This window comes from Anser brachyrhynchus (assembly GCF_964034855.1).
Source record: "Anser brachyrhynchus genome assembly, chromosome: 3".
Taxonomy (NCBI): domain Eukaryota; kingdom Metazoa; phylum Chordata; class Aves; order Anseriformes; family Anatidae; genus Anser; species Anser brachyrhynchus.
In genome coordinates this window covers 100,576,732-100,600,585 of record NC_137696.1, presented here as the reverse complement: position 1 = coordinate 100,600,585, position 23,854 = coordinate 100,576,732, and the positions used below count along the sequence as shown (strand labels likewise).

General features: G+C 36.5%; 2 protein-coding genes across 13 annotated transcripts in view; one reads left to right on the top strand and one right to left on the bottom strand.

Annotated features, from left to right (window-relative positions):
- Nucleotides 1-22,945, top strand: part of GFRAL (GDNF family receptor alpha like) — a 57,780-nt gene extending 34,835 nt beyond the window's left edge. For all 5 annotated transcript variants that reach the window (XM_080586491.1, XM_080586487.1, XM_080586488.1 and 2 more), the window contains one exon: nt 6,455-22,945. In XM_080586491.1, coding sequence (XP_080442617.1) covers nt 6,455-6,611 — 157 coding nt within the window. In that variant the 3' untranslated portion in view covers nt 6,612-22,945. The remainder of the gene's footprint in view (nt 1-6,454) is intronic.
- Nucleotides 1-23,854, bottom strand: part of HMGCLL1 (3-hydroxy-3-methylglutaryl-CoA lyase like 1) — a 96,460-nt gene that overhangs the window by 14,464 nt on the left and 58,142 nt on the right. For 4 of the 8 annotated variants that reach the window (XM_080586505.1, XM_080586501.1, XM_080586504.1 and 1 more), the window contains 2 exons: nt 5,700-5,825; nt 50-1,258 (listed from right to left, as the gene is read on the bottom strand). In XM_080586505.1, coding sequence (XP_080442631.1) covers nt 1,145-1,258; nt 5,700-5,825 — 240 coding nt within the window. In that variant the 3' untranslated portion in view covers nt 50-1,144. Of the gene's footprint in view, nt 1-49; nt 1,259-2,259; nt 2,303-5,663; nt 5,826-23,854 lie in introns of those variants that run through there. The other 4 variants (XM_080586500.1, XR_013948976.1, XM_080586502.1 and 1 more) reach the window with 4 other exon arrangements.

Here is a 23,854-nt window from a genome sequence, read left to right as displayed (position 1 = left end):
ACAGAGAATTCTGGAAGTATCCTACACGAAGTCAGTAACAATACTGATGTTTTAGACTGAAAAATGACAGTATTTTCATGCAACATTTGAACAGTTTATAGATACAATAAGGCTTTTCTTTGCATTTGTTCATTATGTTCTAAAAATGACAATGCAGTTAATTAGCATCTTGCTGAACTAAGACATTTAAAAGTATAGTATAACTGTCTCAAGAGCACAGGGATAAATTGGAGGTGGTTCCCTCTGTGTAAGCTAGTACAACAGAGCATTACTATCCTCAAAAATTAATGAGAATGTCAATTCATAGACTACAGAAGAAAAAGTCAAATTGTTCAATGAGACCTTGGACAAAAATTTAGCCCAAAAATTCTACACTACTACTACCCTGAACGATGGTTGCAAACCTTGTCAATTTTTAATTTCTTCATACAATTAGGTTTTAATACAGTTGACAAAAAAAAAAAAAAAAGCAACTACAACAAATTTAACATATGTAACAAATAAGGAAATTTGCATTAGATTTGGAGGATCTGGCAGGCTGCCATTCACCACAAAGTCTTGGAACAAGATAAAGTCATCCATATACTTAGCAGATGTTAAACAAAACAAAATAACAAAAGTGCTATAGCTAAAAATTTCTTACAGTACATTCAGATTTGGCTCCATGGTCATTACACAACTGACTTGACAAATGAAAAATATAGATTCAGATAAATAAAACACGATAGAATGGCCACACACAATGTGGGATCTCATAAAGTACTGCAAATATTTGTACTGTTCTAAAAGTAATCTTGATTAAAAATTAACTATGTATTCACTGCTTCTAACCAGTTTACCTAAAAAAAAATAATAATAAAATTCAAGTTAAAGAATGGTAAAATGGCCTGGTGTTTATACATTCTTCTCATCTGTAGAAGTACCAAGCATAGTGTTCTGTATGACAGTCATTTATTTCATCCTTACAAACCAGACAATTCTTGGCAAGACGCTACAGTACAGAAACTCTTCCCATAACAAAAAGTTATATCTAGGTTCTATTTTAGTTCTTTGCTGAAATGATTTTCTTATGTTTGTTTTCTTGATATAAATGTCCTTGGTCAAGGTAGATGACAAATGTACTTAATCTGCAAAGAAAATCCATTCAATTGATTGTTCCACTATTGAAGGAAGCTTGTGCAACCTTTGAGTTTGTTTTCTTGTTCAAAGCTGTACAGATGAAGTTTCCAGCCTCCATCACTCTATAAAGATTTACTCCCTAAAAAAACAGAGGTGAAAAACATTAAGAATAATAAATGCACACACTGAAAATGCTTAAATTTCATGTTATTTTGCTCCAGGGTCTAATTTTTGAAAAGGGCCTGATTCTTGTCATAGGTCAGTAATGGAGCTCAGTAAAGTTACAGTGACTTACACAATAATCACAGCTTCCAGGTGTTTGGAAGGTTCTACCACTCTAAGGCTGCTTTCTTACCCTAACAGCAGTGCACCAAATACTCTAGTAATACATTTCAAACTCAAAAAAAATCTGGAATAAAGAACTGGAATAATAACTAGAAGAAGTTGTAATAAAATACAGTGTCTACTTATGTGCTGCACTTATCACCAAACTTCATGCTTATAAATATTCCATTTGTACCTCAGGAAAATGAAGGAAACATACTTTTATTGGCAACTGACATCAGTGAGAAACAATATCCTGCATTCTCTTGAACAAATATAATCATGATCTTGAAAAAGTTCCCCTCAATGCAAAAGTACAGTTTGCATAGCTAGTACAACTGACTAAAAAAATTGCAGCTGCTTGATCAGTGCTAGATAAAAAAATATCCCTTGAGCAATCAACTGTTTTGTGTTTTTTTTTTTTTTTAACTAATATAAGACACATATAGGTACTGCTTGATTGCTAAAATAGAATCAGATCAAAAAGGAAAAAATACTGCATTATTGGTCTCTTGAATTACTCATGTACAGTTAAAGTTTTAGACTTCAATTGTCCAAGTGATGCAAGCACTTGCTCCAAAAATTGGGATTTAGAAGCCAGTAAAGCCAGTACAAGGGATGCAAATGGGGACTTTGAAATGCAAATACACTGAGTAGCTACACAGAACTGGGAGAAGTGTGTTAGCTTAGTAAACATTAAAGAATGCAAGATTTATTACACCAGAAATACACTTCCATAACAATTATAGATTTATGTACTGAAGTACAGACCAAGACCTCATTAGGATGCTTTTTTTTGAAAGATCTAGCACTTACCATGTTCTACAGTAAACTTTGTTTTTTTCATTCTTGGAGTTGGCTAAGAATGTTGATGAGTATAGAAATTACTTCACAGAAATGCAACCAAAAACATTTTTAATTAAAAAAAAAAAGTTTCTGTTTCCAATCAGTTCTAGCATTTAGCGCCATCTAAAACTTATTGTTCAAACACATCTCTTTATAATTCTCTCATTTTATAGAGTTATAACCAGGGTGATTTCAGCTCATTCTTTTTATTGGTCATTACTACATTTTAGTTTGTAGAGAATTGTTGTACCTAACACAGTCTAAAAATTCTTACCATATCTATGCTTTTTACTAGGAAGAAGTAAAGTACATGTCACCATAGACATATTTGGTAGTTAGATTATGTAAGATGAAAAGTAAAAAGCATAAACTACGCAAAATTCACATTTTCAGCATTGTAACGATGCATAATGTGATACATGTTGATAAGAAACATGTTCACAGTTCACATTCACTAAATGGAATACAAGCATCTCTGGCTTTTAAGTTGTCTTTCTTATGTGTCATGATTCCAAGAGGATTGTCATGAGGACACAAAACCCAGCATTCACAAGTGTGACTTACAGATAGGTATGGGAAAAGAGTCGTGTCATATGTTTGTAAGGTTGTTGAGTCAAAATAATAGGTTTTCAAACAGATGCTCAGACATGTACTTAAGTGTACTTAGTAACCATTTCAAATATTCAGAATTCCTCCTTGGTACCATGAAACATAAAGACAAGTGATTCCAATAGTATCTATGAACTTGGATAAGTGAGTTAAGTTACAAAAGCTTCTGCCAGAAGGCAAAGCTCTTTAACTCCCACTGACTTCAATTAATCACTTCTCATTCAGCAATCATAAATACCAAACCTCTCTGAACTTTGGTTTCGTTGTCAGTAACGTGAGGCTAAGAGTATTTAGTCACTTCTCAGAAAGGCTTGTTGTTTGCTACTTCAAAGACATCGTAAGCACAAGCTCTATTACTGTAATTACATAGGAACCATATAGAAATTGTCTTTGTACGTGGCTCCCTACAAAGTTTCATGAGCATTAATGGTCTATGACATAATTTGTTATTCATTCACTATGGTACAACCAATCGACCTTTTCGTAGATGGGCTCTACTACAAATTTATTTCACACTTAGCTTGCTAAAGATTCATTTCATGTGTCAATTCCTGGTTACATGTTATGAAGAAAAGTTCAGAACAAGTATTAATTATTATTTTGACATATCTAGTCAATCTGAACACAATAATGTACATTTAAATACTGTCCATCCTTTGGTGGACACTTTACACAAGTGACTTTAGTCAACAAAATAAGAGCTTTAATGCATAGATGAAAGGAACAAGAGAAGAAGCTCCTTGCAAATGGGCACAATTATAATTGCAATTTCATTTTGTGCCATTATACAAAAAAGGACATATTAATAGATTTTTTTCAATAATGATTTTACAGCATTGGCCGTGGTATCAAAACCAACCAACACTGCAAAGACCAAAGCTCATGTATTAAGACTATAATTTTGAGACTCTGTGTCTACATCCAGGGATTTGTCTCTCATCCAGTAAACCACTCTGTTTTTAATGGGCCAGAAAAAGGTCAAGAAGTGAAGCTTTGTGCTTTGCTACTGCATAATCTAAAATGAAAAAATGGGGAGCACTAAATATTTGACAATGAGATATTTATCTTCATAGCATTTGGAATCAGCCTTTAGGATAAGCTAGATTCCTGCTTTGACACCAAATCGTTCACAGAATAGTAAGTCTTATCAAGTAGCCTGGAACAAAGCATGTTTCTTTTCATCAGGGCATTATTATTCAATTGATTCCTTTTGCTGGGAGTGAGTCATAAAAGTCAATGGGTATTTTGCCCAGAGAAAAGCTAACTCTAAAAGGTACCCAGCAATGTAAACTGAAATGCATGATTTCTCCTCCCCATTCCAAAGAACAGCGTTATTTTAAAAGAATAAGCATCTTCTTCATGAAAATGCCACCCCAAATCACCTATGCAGAGTTCAAAACAGAGTTCATTTGTCCAGTGGACACGTGATTAAACCTTTTCTAAACAGGTATCTCACATCTAACCAGAATTCCCTATGAAGCACATGAAAACAGAAAATCATTACAGGGAACTCTGTAAGGGACTAAATATGATTTAACAGTGGTCTGGGGATGTACAATTCAGAAACAAATTCCACAGTTCTTTTATGTCAAGGAACTCTGTTAGCATGCATGCCCCACTGAACTGCAATAGATAGGCAATAATTCCCCATTAACTTAGTTCTTCGCATGGCAGACATTAGACTTTTCTGTCTTTGCAGTAATTTAAATAAAAGCTACACACGTAGCAGTTTTGGCAGCTCTTAATATTTTCTCCTTTGAACCTGACTCTCAAAGTCCAAGTTAAAGGTAAAATCATTGTATTGCTTAAGTTAGTAAAAACTCATTATGCCACATTTCTAGAACAACGCTGACCAAAAGGAAGATTAAAGAACACATCCTTTTGAGAAGGTTCTTGATTCCCAGGATTACAGAATTATTAACATGCCAACCAAACATGAGATACTAAATGTGTGCTCATGGAATGAGGAGGCTCACTGGCAAGGTTAATTAAAGTGCAGCTCAGTGCAGATAAGCTGCCTTGCCCTCTCCTTCACGAACAGGGCTGGAAATAAACATGACTGTGAAGCCTGCAAAAGTCAACAACTGTTCATAGAATCATAGAACAGCTCAGGCTGGAAGGGACCTTAAGGACCACCTAGTTCCAATCCCCCTTCCATAGGCAGGGATGCCACCCACTAGATCAGGTTGCCCAGGGCTTCGTCCAACCTTGTTTTGAACACCTCCAGGTATGAGGCATCCAAAACCGCTGTTCTAGCCAAGAACAGATTTTGCACAATTTTGAAATATATTAAGTGAATAACTGACAAATAACTCTGTCCTATGCTTGGGCTCCAAACACAATTCTTTATCTACTTTGAAGCCAGAAGAATTGACAGCATATTAATAAGCATTATGAAGCAAATCCAAAGCTTTCTAAAAAAAAGCTGAGGTTCACTCGATCTTTCCAGTGAAATGCTGATTGGACTTCTGGGGCAATATCTACAGCAGTTATATTTTGAGGTTACTGAGGCAGAACAATGACTCAGAGCAGTTGCTACTGAGCTCCTCATATCTCCCGTTAGGGAAATGGCGTTATTCAAATTCCTGTCAAATACTCAAACCCATCCTGCTCTAGATTGCTAGTGAAGACAATATTGTTCATATTGTGTCAAAGCATATTAAAACACTGACTTGGCAAAAACTACCACATGCTCCCAATATTTTTTGTACAGCACAACTGTCCGGTATGCGTCTTATGTTGTCTAGAAAAATGTTTGTCTTTACCTTAAAGTCTTAAGTAGAAAGTAAAGATTATCTTACTGTATTGATCCCCAAACCATTAAGCATGTATATCACATCCTCTGTGGCCACATTTCCAGTAGCACCCTTTGCATAGGGACAGCCACCCAAACCTGCAACAGATGAATCCACTACAGCAACTCCCATCTGGAAAATAACAACACAAAAATGCATCACCATCACCAGGTATTATTTATAATTATTCATAAATAGCAGGCTACACATATTATTTGCCATAGATAAGACATATTTCTCCACAAATGGATGTGTTCCTCCAAAAAAAATCTTATAACAGCCTCAGTCCTGACATCTTTATAAGGTAAGACTCTTCAAACACAGGATGTGGAACAGAGAACTAACAGTCAATTACATGTGATTTTGGCAGATAAGATGATTGCTGTCTTATAGCCAGAGTTTTATGATTTCTCTCTCTTAAAATCTCTGTGTGATGTTTTTAAGTAGCCTGCATCTACTCCTGCAAAGGCTTACACACAACCAAACACAATCAATGCATTTATTCAAATGAGTAACTTTAACACATGTATAAGTCTTTTAAAGTTGGAAGTCTTAATATTAGCATCTGAACTATGTGTTAACCAAAACATTTTGAGACATATATACTCTAAAATGTGTTTTATATTAATGGCTATGCTTCCACAAAGAATGCCAGTAGTGGCATTTTCTTTCCTCTGGTTTTATTTTCTTTCGTCTTTACTAGAGACAATGAAACCACCATGTTAATAATTCTGTGGACATTTTTCTTGTTCTTGTTTTAGAGGAAGACTACAAGGTATTTTCACCCAAGTTGAACACTGCAATGTAAGGAAGAATTACATTTTGACACATCTGTTAAAGAGTCTGAGTTCAAAACAACTGGAAATAAAAAGATTAAACAACTGTATCCTGGTGAGTCTGACCCTTTGTTTACAGTAGTCACAAGTCTAGAAGAAAGAACAGTTCCCGAAACAGTAAATTTCACACCCTAGCACAGTCTTGGAGCAGCTTTCAAAAGCCAAGTTGTTAAGCTGCTTCAAGTAACAGAATAGCTTGGGTATCACGGAAGGTCTCCATAGGTATAAGTTCTGATCAAAGTACAGTACTAAACTTTCTCATTTAAAGTAAGAATTGAGAAAACAGCCAATTGCCCTTAATTGATAATTTTCTGATATTATTTTCTTCCTACTTTATCTGATCTCTTTCTCTCTCCTGATCCTTTCTCAGCATATTCATGATAAAAAATTGTAGAAAAATTACCAACTATGCCCAACAGATAGTATTAAATTTCTTATGGGATAAGGCCTTCTCTGTGTGTTTGGTCAGGGAAGGAAAGAGACCGACCCTGTGATTTCCACTGTTTTGTTCAATGAGCTCTTGCACTCTCTTCTTTCTGTGACTGGTTTTTAAGATAAAGCTGAAAGGGGGATGCATTTTTTTTTCTGTTACAATGTTAGGTATGTGATCCCAGACACTTGAGTCTCCCTTGTCAGAGAAAGCTCTTCAGCCTTGCCCTTGAAGATTAGGTGCCTTTGGAAGCATTCAAGTTCTACAGATAATGAGAGTCACGTAATGGTATTAAGCAGAGAGGTCAACAGGTCTTTAAAGACACCAGCAACTCTCTACCTTATTCACACTAGAGTATCCCCTTCCCCTACGGCTAACCACCTAAAATTTATGCAGATGACTACCAGAAGTTTAGAAGAAGTCAGACCGAATGAATTACGGCTCACTCACAACTCAAATTCAGGACAGGAGTTCTTAAGCACAGACAAGTTTTCACCCCAGCCCTGATTTGGGGTTCTGAGAGATTCAGAGGTTAAATCACTCCTGTTGCTTACATTTGCAAGTCAGTAAGACCAGCTTAGAGGTCTGACTGCACTGCAAGCTGGTTTCTCTTGCTCTCATTCATACAGGGATCTAACCATCCCCATAGGCTAGGAACCTGAGTTTCTCCTTCAGAGACAGAAATGCAACTATTTGGTAAGTCAGGCAAAAGACAGTGTTGCAGTTCCTAAATCCCCTTTCCCAATATACTCATCAGCCTCACTTTATATGTGGGTATTTTTGTTCTGAAATTAACTTCCCTAGGGTTTTGTTGCATTTACAGTTCTATCATTGACCTTACTGGCTCTTTGAAGTTCCAACAGTTCTAGAGTGTAAAACTAAAGAGTAATCCACTGAAGTGTTGTCCCAGGTCCTATTCTAAGACATGGAACACTATCTTGAGCTAGGTAGTTGCTCAAAGCCTTTAATAAGGACCTCAGAGGAGAAAAGGTACATAACTGTGACAGGTAAGACGTTACTGTTTCATATTGCTCTCACAATGAGACCTTCTGAGAAGAATATTGTATTTAAAAGTACGCTAATCTGTGAATTATGGAGTGAATCACCAAAGTACATGTTTCACATTTCAGTCACTTGTCACACACTTTGTTTGTGTAACCTGCTGGTCAGAAAATGTGTTATACAACACATCTGTGCCCAATACACAGAGGGTATGTGTTTAAAATAGCTTTCAACAGGAAATTCTGTTTCTTTTGCATTAGCTGCTAAGATTCATACATTTACTCTAGAAATCATTGCTTCAAGCTCCAAAGTGGCAGCTGTCAGGCTTGCAAGTGTCCCTGCAGAAAGACACCAAAGGCCTCTTACTGGAAAGAACTAGGGCATGGTGAACGTCTGGGGAAGAGAAAAGGGAGACTAGCGTGTAGATGTGTTGGTTTGATACAAGCATGCATCCTACTACCATGCCTGCTGTCTCAGTCTGATTTTAAGATTTCCATCAGAAATAATGACTTCCATCAGAAATGACTGTTTCAGAGATGAAAAGGTAGAAAAAAATGCCCTTCTTGGCGTTTCCCCCCAGCTGTCAGGTTATGTCATAACTTCTAGAGAATCCTTCTTGACATGCTTATTTTCACTAACTTTTATGGGAGGATAAAAATTTTAGAAAAATAATGTGCTAACATACATCACAATTGTTAAACTCCTAGGAAGATCAACAGACTCAGGAACAGCTTCAGCATAAACAGTCACTTTCTAACTCTAGCAAATTATCTCATGAAACACTTGTCACTGTGCAAAAATGGGAAAAATATCAACTAAATTGATTTTGTTGACAAAGTGGCATCCAAAAACAGATGGAAAAGTATGTCAAAAGCTGAGGAGAACCTACTCCTGTGGGTTATCACCTATATTACTCTTAGTATTACGCCAGTGCTTCACAGAGCTTCAACTGCAAGAAAAAAAAAACAAGAAACAATATACTTCTAACATTAAAAGAGTGTGTCTTCCTTTAAAGTTCTCTTTACAACCCTTCTGATAAGATGTCTGCTGCACTGTACTGCTATTTCAGCAGCAGGCTCAGCAGCACCCATCTGTTTTTGCATGAGCTACCTCCTTCAGTGACAGGCAAATATAACGTGCTTTCTGATTCATGTGCAGAATCACTGCAGTTCATCGCCCGTGTGGCCCTATTCAAAAAGTATTTAAATAATACGTACTGCAAGCTCCATTCTAACTGTGCTAAAAACAGATGTTGGAAAACATCCTTCAGCAGCACTACTAACTAATTTGAAGGTTAATATTACAGCCCAGCCCGTCCAAGCACAGAGTCTGATATAGCACCTAATAAATAATTTCTCTGCGAGTTTGAGCAGCTATGAAGACGTTTTGCTCTTGCAGCACTTGAAAGCATAAGGGGCTTTAAAAGAAAAGCTAAAAATTGACATAAAGTGTAAAATAAGGCCTCATCCTTCATCACATGCACAATATTTGTCAGGTTTTTAAAGGAGATAATGAGTTTCAAGCCTTTCAGCAAGCTGAGCTTGCAAAGCATTCACTGTCAATATGAGATCTTTACAAAGCCCACAGTCTCATTGTCACTTCCTGACAGGCACTAAATTGTGCTGAGATTCATGAGATGTTGCACCGCAGCTATTTCATAGGATACATCCAAGATGAGCACTCACTGAGCTGTTTACATATGGATATGTGTGTGGGTGAACAATGGCCTGGCTTCCAGGACCACTTAAATGCTCCAATCTTTAAACACTTGCAGAGGTTTGACAGTCACTAAATTCCTGATAGTGGTTCCTGAAGACCTTCCAAACTTTAGCTTTGGCTAGCTTCAGTTACTCTCTAGAGAAGGCAGAAGACTTTTTGTTCCTGTCCCATGTTAACTTCCAAATTCCCCAAAGATAGAGCAAGGAATTAAATTCATCACCTTTGTCAAACAGCCAGTTTTAACAGGAAACCATTATTGCCGATGAATAATAAATGCTTCATGTTTCTTGGTTTGCTTTTCTGCCTCCCCATAACTTCCTGTTGGGACAGTCAGTCTTCTTACTTACCTTCACTACTGATCTTTAAACCTGGCTTCATCTGACAGAAATGTTTCTGTAAAATAAACTTTGTCCCTTTCTTAAAAATGGCAAGGTCAGCATCAGTAACTCCAGGGATGCATAAACTATAAATCTGAAGCTATAAACCAAGTCTGTCATAAATTATTATTTTATTTTTTTTTTAAAAAAGTAACATTTTGAAACCATAATATATGTTGGATTTTTCTGGCTTTTATAACTTTTTATCAGTTGCATTTATCAAGTAACTAGGGGATCTAGGGAAGAACCAGGATCCCAGGTATGCATAAAAAAGGTATCCCTATTAAACTGGAAAAGATTTGTTATCCCAGAAAGTTTACGGGCCACAGCACTGTGAAGTTCAGTACCACAGTGCCTTAAAGATAGGTGCATTTATACAAAACATCACTACATTATATAAGCATTTGTTTAAGGAAGAAGGAAGGGAGGAAGAAGTAAAAGGAGGACCTATGCATGTTGGGTCAAAGATTGTCCACAGAGAAGGCAGCACAAGCCTAATACTTCTGTTTAATACCGCAGCCCTGTCAGTGTGTAGCTGGCACAAGTGTGGTACTGTCATACTACTGTGTCTCTCTGGCATCAGTTACCCATCACTACTTGGTACGCCATCAGGGAAACTCCTCCTCTAGAGATCTAGATAACTACAGAAATATAAGTAACTACACCAATAACTCTTTGTAAGGTGGCTGTGCTCACAGAGACTCTTCTATGAGTTATATTCTCAAACTGTCTAAAATCAAGATTTGCCACCTCCTTTATTTCAATAAGATAAATGCATGTAAATAAATATTATTTTAGTTTTGGCAAAATTAGAAACATGCATTTCTACACACAGCAATAAAACAGAATGACACGTCCCTTTGTGGAAAACCCTGAAAGCTAACTTCATTTCTTTTCTGCTTCTTCTCTCCTCTCTTGCTAAAAATTAATATATCACAAAAGAAAACAATACTTTTCAGAGGAAACTCCGCCACTACTGACCACAGGGTGTCACTGTTACATTAAAATCTATAATTTCCCATTTCATTTATTTAGAAAATTGGTACATTCAGCCAAAAAAAAATAAATCCTTTCCTCCTGAAACATATTGAGATGCAAGCAATTTGTGGGCAGACGTGCTGCATAAAATAGGTTAATACAGCATTCCTTTAACTTATTGCACACATCTTTTCATATTGCTACTGACACATTTATTATAAGCAAAGCTGGCAATGACATCTAGAGTTAAAGTTCTGTAACACTTCCCATCATAAGGCCATACTTTCAGTTGTTTATTACTTTGTCAGCCTTTAACTGCTGGATCTTATATTTTCCATGCCTTGTCTCTGCCTCAGGCTGGATTGTTTTGGAAAGTTTTAGTGAAAAATGGGGTTGGCCACTTCCGAGAACAAGTTTTGGGGAAGAAAAATGCTTTATTATGCTAATATTCAATAATTCTAATTCGAACTTCTTGGAGACATTCTTACAGCTTTACACTCTCACATCTGGCACAGGAGTAGCACTGATTTTAAGGGCTCACACAGCCTGGGGTTAGGAAAGTTCCACCTCACTGTCAGGAACCTGGTCAGTCTGGTAACTAAAACGCCCAAGGGTCAAGCCAGCAGCAGACAATGCTCCTTCCCTCAACCTCAGCAAAGAACTATGGAGCAACTTCTCCCTGAAACTAAGAAAATCTGTCTCTGGCCTGCAGTACATCACCTGCATGGGCAATCTCTCGCCTATTGGTGGAGCACTCAAGATCTGTGTTGTGGATCCAGATCTTCACAGAATTTTCATGGATGTTTTGGGGGAATAAATGTCATTAAATGTACAAGAGACTGTTTTCCTGTTGATTTTTTTGAGATTTTGAAAAGCTTAGAAAGTCCTAATCAAAATCCTACACTGTAATAAAATTAAGATTGAGAAGCAGGAGTTCAGAAATCACTATTAGCATTGCCTTTGCGGGCATATTTTGCTTTCTTTTTGAGTATGTGTGCTCCTTTTTACTTACAAGTAACTATGGTTTGCTAATTCAGGACTGTACCTTATTAGAGCTACTCCCCTGCTAAGGATCACAAAACCTGCAGGGGGAGCAGGAGACACATTTTAAGGTCTTGAGACCCGTGAAGATGTGATGACCATCAGAGCACAGACCGACTTTCCATTCTCCCTGCCACCCCAAGCAACCCAGGGCGTTGCCAGATTTTCCAAGCCAGCTGCTGCTGATTTGAAGTAAGTAGTTATTACCCCAGATGCTCTTCAGCAGAAGTCTCTGCTCTCAGATAAACCTCTGGTGGTTTCACAGTTTGTCTGCCTGCTATATGCTATGAATTAATCTGATTTAAAAATTTGGGATATTCAGTTTATAGATTCCAGTTCAGACACAGTCAGGAGACCTGTTAAACATGTATAACAGAGAAGATAATTTGGGGATCAGGAAGGAAAGAGGAACTAGAGAGGAAAAGCTATGGGCAGCAATGGAGTGGGCAGGAGGAGAACTGTTTAGTCCACAGATACAACATTTATGACAGATTGTCTGTGCCCTATATGCAGCCACAAGGTTCTTCTCACATGCTACATCACAGTGCAAATTAACAAAAATAAACCTGAAAACATACTGAGGGCTTTGAATGGACAGGAAAGACAAAAGGTTTACTTAAATTGGTGGTAACGGATTGTTCAGGGAGAGGAAAATTTTGCTGAGACTAAAGGACTGTTGGGAACTGGTGACACTGAAGTTTTGATCAAGAAACAAAATCCACTCACTTTGCCAGGGATGTCTGACAGAGGATAAACTGAGTAGAGAAGTACCCATAAAAATAAGACAGTTGAATTATCATAATGCCTAAAATATGGAGCATCAGCTGAGAATGAGTTGAATGAAGACTGGAACCACAGATGAAAATGAATACACACTGCAGGGAATACACTGTGCATTACAATACTGAAAAAGGACAGAGTGCTGCTGTGGTGAATCAGAGAAAGGCACTGTTCTAATATTTGAAGTGGATGTGGCAATATTTGAAGTGGATATGGAATACAGGAATCCATCAATGAAAATGACGAATCTGACCTGAACATCACATCATCTGAAAAGGCTACTTTCTGCATACATTCAGGCATCATATAATGTAGTTCAACTATCTTAACTGCACCTTTTGTTCGTATCTATACCTTAGAAAGAAACTACAATTTTTTTCAATCTTTTTGTTAACTCCTGATTAACTCCTGTCAGCTCCCAACCCTTTTAGTTACTGGAAGATCAGCTTCTGTTGATTCACTCTGTGGCTTAAACTGGGTGGCCAAAAATGTTCCTGGAGGTCCAATTTCCCTCAATTTGCATGATGCACTAAATGGCAGAGGACACTAGCTTGTACCAATGTAAGCAAGCAAAATAGGTGGGTGGCTAAAAACATTTTTTAATAAAGTACATTTGTAGCAATAATAGTGTTTATAAGAAAGCTGGAAAAGCAGAGCAGAACTATTTCATTCCATGGCAGTATTATGGCATGTCAGCATCAGGGTATCTTAAGGAGTGAAATGGTAACAGCATTTAAAATCCCATCTGACTTTCATTCAGCCAGAGCCCTCACACAGCAGCACCTGACTCCCCTAGAGCCAGGAACATCACCCACCCACAAAACCCACTTTGTTTTGACTTTCATTCCCCACATTATCTCTGAAATCCCACCCACCTGCCACCCTGTCAGCAAAAACAGGGACCTCCCCACATCCCTGGGGCTCATCTCCAGATGTCCTCTGGAGTCCTACAGAAGTATCAGCTCCGTGTCTAAGGGCTGGTCACCTATACAGCGTGTGTGGTCTTCACAGTCTGAAACCACCACTGGCTCACTGGAGTAGAAGCTTGGGAAGCTCAGTGGACAAAAATTCATAAACCCATAGCAACACCTAAACAGAAGATCCTGCTGAAGCTAAAGTTTTTAGCTACTTCAGAAACACCAGGATGGTGGTGGGTTCTGTGCATGTTCCTTGAGAAGCCTAGACCCTCTCCAATTTCATCTTTACCCCTCCACTTTTCAACCAGATTTTATTGCACTTTGAATTTCCTTAGGCAACAGCAACACTTCAACTGCTTACAAGAATCTATTTCATGCAGGCCTAGATCTCTTGAAACTGCCCAGCCTTCCAGAGGTAAATTGGACTAATTCTTACTTTACTAAAATTATTATTCTCTGGGAGCTTGCTTGAGCAAAGGCATGAACTTCAAGATTGTATCATTATTATTAAACCCACTAAAATAGTTCTAACCTGCAGTTGGAATTCCCAGATTTGATGCCTCTTGTAGATCCCAGTGACAATCAGTGAAATATAATTCCCCAATAAGCAGGCAGAAAGAAAAGGACCTCATTGTATCAGAGAACAAAAATCTGTTTTCATCTTTTTAACTGTTACTGTATTCATTTCACTGTTTTCAGAAGAAGCAACAGTTCTCTTAATTCCTAAGGCTACTTATTTTGTAAAAGAAGATACCTAATGGAAGTCACACATTTCTAACAGGGCACGTGTTATAATGATGTAGTCTGCTACTTTGATCAAGAAAACCACTTTAACTTTCATCAAATGTATAAATGTATTATTTTATGCATTGTTTTACTTGTTCAGATTAATTCAAAATGTAATAAAAGAATGTTCAGAATTTTGAATTCTAATTTAGTTTTCCCTGGTATCATCCCCATATTGTGTTAATATACACAATAAATGTTTCATATTTACAATGCACAGTGTATGCTCATAGCAGTTACTTTTTAATGTGCTAGATAATTCTTCTTTCTTCTCATTTCTGATAATATATCTCATGGCAGAAATGAAGAATTGTACATTCTATCTCAAGTTGAATAAATGTGTATCTCCATCATTTGCTATCATTCCATATTAGATTTAAAGTTCAGGTCAAAAAGGATTAGTACAGTTAATGCTGTTAAATAAAAGCCTGCACTTTTTATTCAGGAATAACTACTATTTTGAATCTCTCTTACTTCTATTTTCATAATCCCTTGAGTGAAACAATGCTTTATTCTGATTTCGTATGTAGGACATAAGGAAGTTTGGAGATTCTGCTCCCTAATATTCACTGACAAAATATATTCACCATAAAGAAAAGTAAATTGCCAAGATGTATGGTAAACTACCCATAGAAAAAAGTTCCTGGCATTTATTACATCATCTGGATTACACAGGTGCATATTCATCTTCTCCCATATTTGGAAAATAAGAACTGTATTCTCCATTCGAACGCTTTCAACTTATTTACAGCTAGACCTGGAGACTTAATATTTATCATCACAAAGTATAAAGCCAAATGTCCTTTTTCTTCAGGAGCACCAAAGATTAACAGATTAGAATGTTTTCCACATGTCCATTTTACTGTCAAGAGAATATTAAAGAAGTTTTCCAGCTTCCGCAGCTCAGCCAGATGTCAATGGATCCCACAGTGAAGCAAAATTGGCAGAGTAGCCTTCTCATGACCCCAGCATTGTTTTATCAAGGATCAGTTTAAAAGTATAAAGGGCCATTTCTTGCTGAGATCTGTAATGTTTTTCAGCCCTTTTCCCCTGCAATTACACAAAAGTGCTGACTTTGTTGAACTACTGATATGCAGTAGTATTCCTTATGACTTCTCTCACACTGTGCTGTAATTGCTGTTTGTGTTGGCACAAGAAAAGTACCATGTCTTGTTTCCACTGTACATTTCCGGACTTTGGTTTCAGTAACATCAGTGTAGGATATTGTACTGGGCATATGTTTTGTTGTGTAAACATTAACTGGTAATTTACCCTGTCAATCTCCACAGTATGGCCTCTAATTAGCAGAGGTTGAGGGGCTTCAGATGGACATTTTATAAAATATTTACAAAGCTATACTGCTGCTTTTTTCTTCATTGGTATCAGGGTTCTGAAAATCATTGCATGGAAAAAAATACACCACCACCAAAAAAAAAAAAAAACCATAAAGCAAAACCCAACAACGAAAACAAATGTATTCATTTTTGCACACCTCATTCTCTAGAGGAAGACCAGGTTCACAGTTAGTTAAGCAAATGTTACAGCAAAATTTCAGTACATGTTATGGTATAATAAACTATTAAATATTTGTGGGTTTTTTAATTTATTTATTTTTATTATTTCCTTCCACATCTTTTGCAACAAAAAACAGTAGGTTATTTCCACCAGTACATTTGTTTTTTTAATTTGTTCCCACTAAATAAACCCTGAATTTGCAAATAGCTATACACTTGCTTAATTTTATTCCAGATTCAGACAAATGTATTTAACAAATGGGACCAGTAAGGTCATGTTGGAAAATATAGCTTCTACTGCAAAGATTCAGAACCAAGGAGCGAGCTCCCTTTAAGAGCTCTGGAATATATGTTTTATTCATTCATCTATGTAATTTCAAGGAAGTAGAACTTTCCATTTTCTGCTACAATATGATGTCCTAAGTAGAAATCCAGGAAGGGATTAAACAGTTAATAACTACAGTAGAGTAGTGACCAAAGAGCATGTAATCAAATAGGGCATCTTTTTGGACACCGTGTGTCAGAGTGAGTCTTTATTTAACATAAAGTTTTCACCATGATTTTCATCATAATGCAGTAAACTTTAAAAGAAAGCGTAACAGTTTCTCAGCTTCTACTATTCCATTATAACTGGATCAATTTGGTAATGTCCATTACATTACATTACAATACCTTATTACACTACAGTACCTCCAAAAGAATCTTGCCTTCCAAGGTGGGCAGTCACAAAATATAATACATTTTTTTCCCCTTACGCTGCATAAAGTTCCTTTTTTATATATCAAAAAATAAAAAAAGACAGTTGCAAATTGCTCATCTGAAACTTCTTCTAACAGTAAAGCCAGATCACTGCCTTTGTTTTAAAAAACATTCAACTTAGCACCTTCTCTTTTGCTGTAAATGCACATTATATTGCCTTGCTACTTGCTAAGTCTACTTTTACTCTGCTCATACAGTTTATTCTTAAGAGGAAAATATACATCAAATACTGTTACAGGCTGGTACAACTCTTACTGTGAGTAACATCTAACTATAGGGAATAAAGATCAGAGAAAAATCTTTTTATAATTGCTTACTTCCTGCATTTGAAAGGACTTTACATTAGGCAAATCACATTATTTGCCTCTGACAATCTGTCACTGTACAGTACTTGCACTACACAACAAAGGAGAAAAAAAATTAAATAAACAGGAAAATATGCAAACTGGCAAAAATTAAGGAGTGTATCATTCATTTATCTCTACAATGATCAAAAAGGTTTTATTTTTGAAACCCTAGCTGTTTCGATTTGTACTGTAATATTTCAAAAGAAAAAAAAATAGATAAATGACAAATGAATTACTTCAGAAGACTGGTTCAGTGTTGCTTTTGGACAGCACAGAAAGAAAAGATTATTGTCATACTTTAAGTACTGCATCAGCTTTTGTTTCTGTCTTGACTGAAGAGTCATCTTCAACTTATTCCAGTTATGCAAGATGTTCACTTGCTCTCATACAACTACAAAGATCTACCCAACATACTCTGTTAGAGTGAACTCAGGAACTTCACTATGTCTGATGGTAGTACCTCTGCACTTTCTGCAATTTAATTTACCCTAGGAAACATCCCGACAGCTTGTTTAAAGCCACCTGACATGTCTCAACAATAGGAAGTAAATCTCCCTCCTTCATTGTTTGCTGGATTGTAACAAAATTGGTTCTGAGGAGCCATAAATATGCAAGAATAGCCAGAGGTTTAGTTCCACCCCCTCAGCACAGCTGTCTGTAGAGCTGCCCAAAAAGGAAGTAAGCATCATCCTGTAAACACTGCACTTCCCTACTGGAGACACTGGGATTTGGGACCCAGTTGCAGCTATTTCCCAGGACTGTTCCTGCCATGGCAAACTAGTCTGACCCTCGCCTGGGTCTAAAAGTCAGCTTCCATGCAATACCTTTTTTCCAGGCATAAACTAGAAAAACCATGCTAACAAAAAACATAAGGTCATGAAAAGAAACATCAGTCCCAAGTGGGAAGCACTGTTGCAATTCTGTCCTTACTTTACACTTACTGTTAAACTCAAAAATAATTACTTTAGGGAGAAAAGGGAGAGAGAGAGTCGTTTTGACAGTGTGGAAAAATACACATGCTTAAAAGCCATTTGTCTTCTTCTAACTGATGGATACAGAGTCATAGCCTGATTAAAGTGCAATATGATTTTAGGGAGAATTTCTAAAAACAAGTAAAGCAACTCTTATAGAAATAATTTCTTTTTAGAATGCCATGAAAATATGTCCTTACATATACTTAATATAATTGTATCCTAACCAAACTTTTAATTTTTTAGAATTGTTTTAAAATTATGTTGTACTATACGGTACTACTATCACTGCACCACATAGCTTTTCAGTGTACAGCATGTAAGCTCAAAACAAATAGAAAGTGAAAGGAATAAGGCTATACCACAGTCAATCCAGAAAGAGACTAGCTGAAAACATAAAGCTAGGTACACAACTATTGGCATACTCAGATATTCTAAATTAGCAAAGATCTGAAAATAGATATCCTAGAATTACCATCATAAGGACATCTTAATCACAGGAACAAACAGGTAGTCTATTAACATGAACTAAGTGTTAATCTAGAATATATTTTAGATTACTATTTTTTAAAAACAGACATTACTTTTGTGGCATATTTAAATTAGAAATTTAATTTAAATTGGCATGATAGCTATATCAGCTGCAAAGATTGGCCAGCATCTTCCATATTCAGATCCTATGGTACACTGTGTTATAGCTTTGCCAATTTTTCATTAATCAAGCTGAAATCCTGTGGGACAGATATCTGCCCTGAACTGATTGCTTTGGAAAAATTTGGCCATAATAGTTCAGCTTTTCAAAACAAATGCGCTGCTTTTCTCATGGTAATTAATGATAGCCTCCTGAAGTGCTCATGACCCCATGCCTTGAACCAAGGACATGTAATCTGGGGAGTCCCACCTCAGCCGTACAGACAGACACAGTGTACAGCTGCATCATGAAAACCTGCATCAGTAGGGCAGTGAAAATCCTCAGGGACTCCAGCAGCACTGAACACAGCCAAGGCTGACCAGAACCTCTGAAACCTCATCCATGGGGACAGCCTCCAAAAGCCACTAGGAATGACAGCAAAAATTTTTTTTTGTGCTGTTAATATAAAGAAATTTGCGCTCTCTTGTTGCTATGTATATCACCAGTAGACTAAACTGTGTTGGGGAAGACTCCCAAGTACTGGAAGTCAATCGTCCACTGTGTGTAACTCTTGCCACAGTCTCTGGAACAGCTTTGGCCTGGGACAGGTAGGGTTCCAACAAACAATTTCTGGCACATTTGGGGAACTAGCACCACATAGAAATCATTCATAGATGGCAGTGACCTTGTTTTGTAGGGTAAAAATGACCTCTATTACCTTGTTTTGTAGGGTAAGAATTTGATTTTATGGATGCAAGCTTTTTTCATACCAATTGGCCTCAGTGCCAGGGAAGCCCAGGCATGTTTAGTTTACATGCATAGATGTAGCCAGTTGACACTTCACTGGACCCAGGCAGCAGAAAGAAAGGTGACTGATTCAAATGGAGATATGACAAAAATAAATACAGCCTGGGAAACATCATGAAATTCAGTGGGGGAAAAAAATAAAGGAAAGATATAACTAGAATTGGAGAATATTTGAGAATGAGGAGGTAGTTCTAAGTCTATTCAGACATGTGGTCTGATGAGGCAGAAATTGGTGAAGAATGTGGGAAGGATTCTAAGTGGGGAGAATGGGACTAGCTTGCTAGGATGAAGCAGATCTGGGATGAGCCAGTGGGTAGGATACTTGCGTGTGGAAATACCACTTCATTTGTTGTAGGTGTGCAAGAGGCAAGCAAGAGATCATAAAACCAAAAGGGACAGGTAATAACTGTGGAGAACTGGACTGGATTAGAGAGTGCCTATGTGATGCTGAATGAGGCACAAAAACAACCTTCAAGCCAAAGAAAAGTCTTTGTTTTCCAGTCATCTTGATAATCTAGACTTTCAGACAGTGAATCAAAAACTGTTGTAAAATAACAACTTCTGATATTTACAGACAGTCATCTTGTCAAACCTACAGCTTACATGTAGTCTCATGTGAAAATAAAAATAAACAAAGTACTACCTTTTTATGCATGCAATCCAGTTGAGGCACAACAGAAAAATGCATGGGGAATTTGACACCAGTGTGCCCTCACTATATTTTTATGCATGCTATAGCTCAGTGATTTCAGTTTTCTAGTGCTATATTTTCACAACTCCTAAAAGTACTAAATATTTATTTTGAATTGGGCTTAGCATTTTGAAAACTATTTTATACTAATTTGTTCTATAAACACCTGAAAACCTTTTTTGAAAAGCCTTCTTACATTTCCAGCATTTGGAAGTAATTTGTTTCTATTCCAAAAAAATGAATGTCTGTCTCTAACAGAAAGAGCTGGATTACTGCCCAGTCCACTTCAGAACTGGATGATGCTGACTCTTAGTCATTTAAATAGTCAAGTTAAACAAGACACAGTTGGGATGATAGAAGGAGGTCTGTAAAAAGACTATTGCTCTGGCTATGTGGACTTACAGCTAAAAAACAATGGCTAGGAAAATAGTGAAAGAGGAGAAAATTAACATAAGTGCCAGGGAAAATATTATGATTAGGTGATGTAAGAACATGGTATCTGTTCATATCATTCTCCTTTCTTGCCAGTGAGCTGCCAGCAGTATATTTACTCCACTCAGGCACTGAGGGAGACAAAGAATGGGAGAGAAAAAAAAAAAAAAAAGGAATTACAACGGAGAACAAAGGAGAGAGAAGAAGACAACAGCCTGACCAAAGTACTGTCCTCAGATGAGCCTATAGTCTGCTGGTTAATTATCTAAATTATATCCTGTGCTACCTTGTATAAGCCTTGTTTGCAATCACAGTTTTCCAAACCTGTAATCAACTGGCAAAAGGTGAAATAAGACAGAACTCTCTACTCATATTCTATGAATTCTAATTTCTTTCCATTTTACAAACTATAGTTCTAGATATGATAACTAACGAATGATGCAGAACAGCATCCAATGAAGAGCTAAGCATCATTTATAATAAATCATCTGAATCTGATTATTTTTATATGCATAGAAGTGCACTCACAACAGGAGAAAGATGCCCAGTAATGTAATAAATACTAGAGTGCCTACAGAATGGCCTTAATGGTTCTGGATTTAATGATACAGAAAATTACCAATGAAGCTGACACTGGAACATACCACCAACACTGAAGAATGAAACGTGCAATTGAACATCACTTACAGCATGGGAAACTCAGAAATGAAAGCATTCAGGAGGTGATTAAGAAAGCTACAATAAAACAGCATTCCAAGAAAAAAAGTGTAAGTAGGCCAGCACAGAAAAAGAGGAAAGAGCATAAAGCATTTGGGCCAAACACATTACTTCTATAAATCCACAGCTTCAGTGCTATTAGTACAGAAATTATCTTTGGATTTAAGATAGAAAATTGCTAAAACCACTTTAGAATTTATTTCTCTAGTTGCTACAGTGATTTCTCCATTCATATTCCATTTAGATCTAGAGTGATAAATCCATATGAGCTTGCAGAGACATACAAAGACACACATGGATTTGCATGAGAAATTCAGGATTTAAGAATGTTTTAAAAGACAGTTGAGGCTTGATTTTAAGCCAAAGGGAAGTTGCGTCTACTGCTCCAAGTTACCACTAGTGAGAGAATTTGGAGACGAGGATAATCTACAACTGATGAAGGATCTCTTTTTCTGATCAGTATCCTGAAACAGAGAGAGTTGAGGTTTGTTGGTTCAGTAACTAGGGTTGAAAGCTTCTGAAATTCAATCATCATATTAGAAGCAGCTAGAAGAATGAAGATTTCTATTATTTGTTAATTGTTTATAATATACTAAGATTATTTTTTTCTTAAGACCATACAGGCTACCTGTTGGTATATTAATGTAAATACTTCTTTGTCTTAGCAGCTCTGGCTGCCATTTCAGTATATAATAAAATATGTTATTCCCTTTCCTATCCTAAAAAGTGTGAAAACTAAAAATTTCAAAAACTAAAAATCATGAAACAAAGTCCACTGTTCAAACGTTTTTTTTCCTAGCAATAGTGTAACAGTTGTAATATTAGCAATGAGGAATTTATTTAACTATCAGGCTATCAAGTTTTTCTGAAGCACAGAGAGAAAGATCAGAAACATTCAGCCCTTCAGAAACTGCATACTATGCACATCCTGTGAGAAACAGCAGAAAGCAATAAAAACAGGGTTGCTCCTTCTTTTGTACTGATCTGAGAAAAGAGCAGGAGCGGTATTGTCTGTTCATTTTCTTTCTTTCTTTTTTATTTTGTTGAAATTACAGGCAATAATATAAAACCAGTACTTATGAAAATGGCCAAAAAAGAGAAAGAACAGAGAAAATACTGGAAAACATCTCTCAGATTTTCAGTATGAATGCTTATGTTTTCATTTTTTTCCCATATGTAGGTCTGATTTATTCATTTCTGCAGTATGCTTTTTCACTTACTGAAGTAACTAGCTGACTGCTTATAGTAGTAATATTATTTTATATAACACAAGTGTTTTTCTACTTTTCTAAAGTGCGTACCCCCTCTTTGAGTTTTCTTAATAGAAACTTTGCAATCTGGTACTTTTTCACAGTTCACCTGCCATTTTCCCCCAACTTACCTGCTTTAAAATATAGTCTTACTCACTTCTGTTTTCATTCTTGAAGAGTTTTTCACTCTTTTCTTTTTTAATGCAATGTATTTCTTCAGCTTAAACATCTAAACTTTTTAATTGCTAGCTTTACTGATGTTTTATGTTGTTTCTATGAGGAAAAATGAATGAAAGGAAACAGAAATAAAAACACGAATTGATGTTTGCTGAAGAATTTTTTTGTCATTACTAATGGCTTTCTTAGTTTACTGACAAATAATTCAAAAGTATCATTTATACTTTAAACCCAGAAAAGTAACCCTGATGAGTGCTCTGAACAAACTAGCTCCTAGAGAAATACAAAAGCTCTACGAAGACCTGTTTTTTAAAGGACAAGCATGTTGTAACAAATAATCTTTTTTACCTTACCTAAAATTAGCATATTCATATACTCATAGTTTTGGTCCCAAACTTATGTCTTTTGCATGTTTTAGAGTATTAGACAGATTTACACTTAAAAAAATGTGCTAGCTATCCTTTTTCTCACACTGGAAGTCTAAAATTTCTAAATCTAAATCTAAAAAGTTTAATTTCTATACATTAGACTGATTGCCCTTAACAGGAGCACTATAGTACAGTAAATTACTCATATAAGCAGGAAAACCTGGGACCCACAGGCCAATACTTCTACAACCCTGCTGATGGGTGCTTTCCAGATAGAAGAAATTCTGTTTTATAACTCCATTTGTTTCCTGCCATTTTGCCAACTTTCCACTTATTACATGACTCTATGCTTAATATTAACTTCCAGTACAGAACACTGTAAATTGTTTTCTGACAAATCAAAGCATATGATGGCCACTGGATATCCTTTGTCTTCTTTGGCAGCAACTGCCTCAAAGAATTCCAGCAAAATACTGAAGCATGACCAGCCCTTCCTGAATCCCATTCTCAGTCAAGCTGTGCTTTTTCTAATGTTTCCCTATCTGAACCTTGAAATTAGTTTCTGTAGCTCTCTGTTAAGTCTTCTGCAGTTTCTTAGCATATCTTGATTCACTCGTAAACAGCAGAGGAA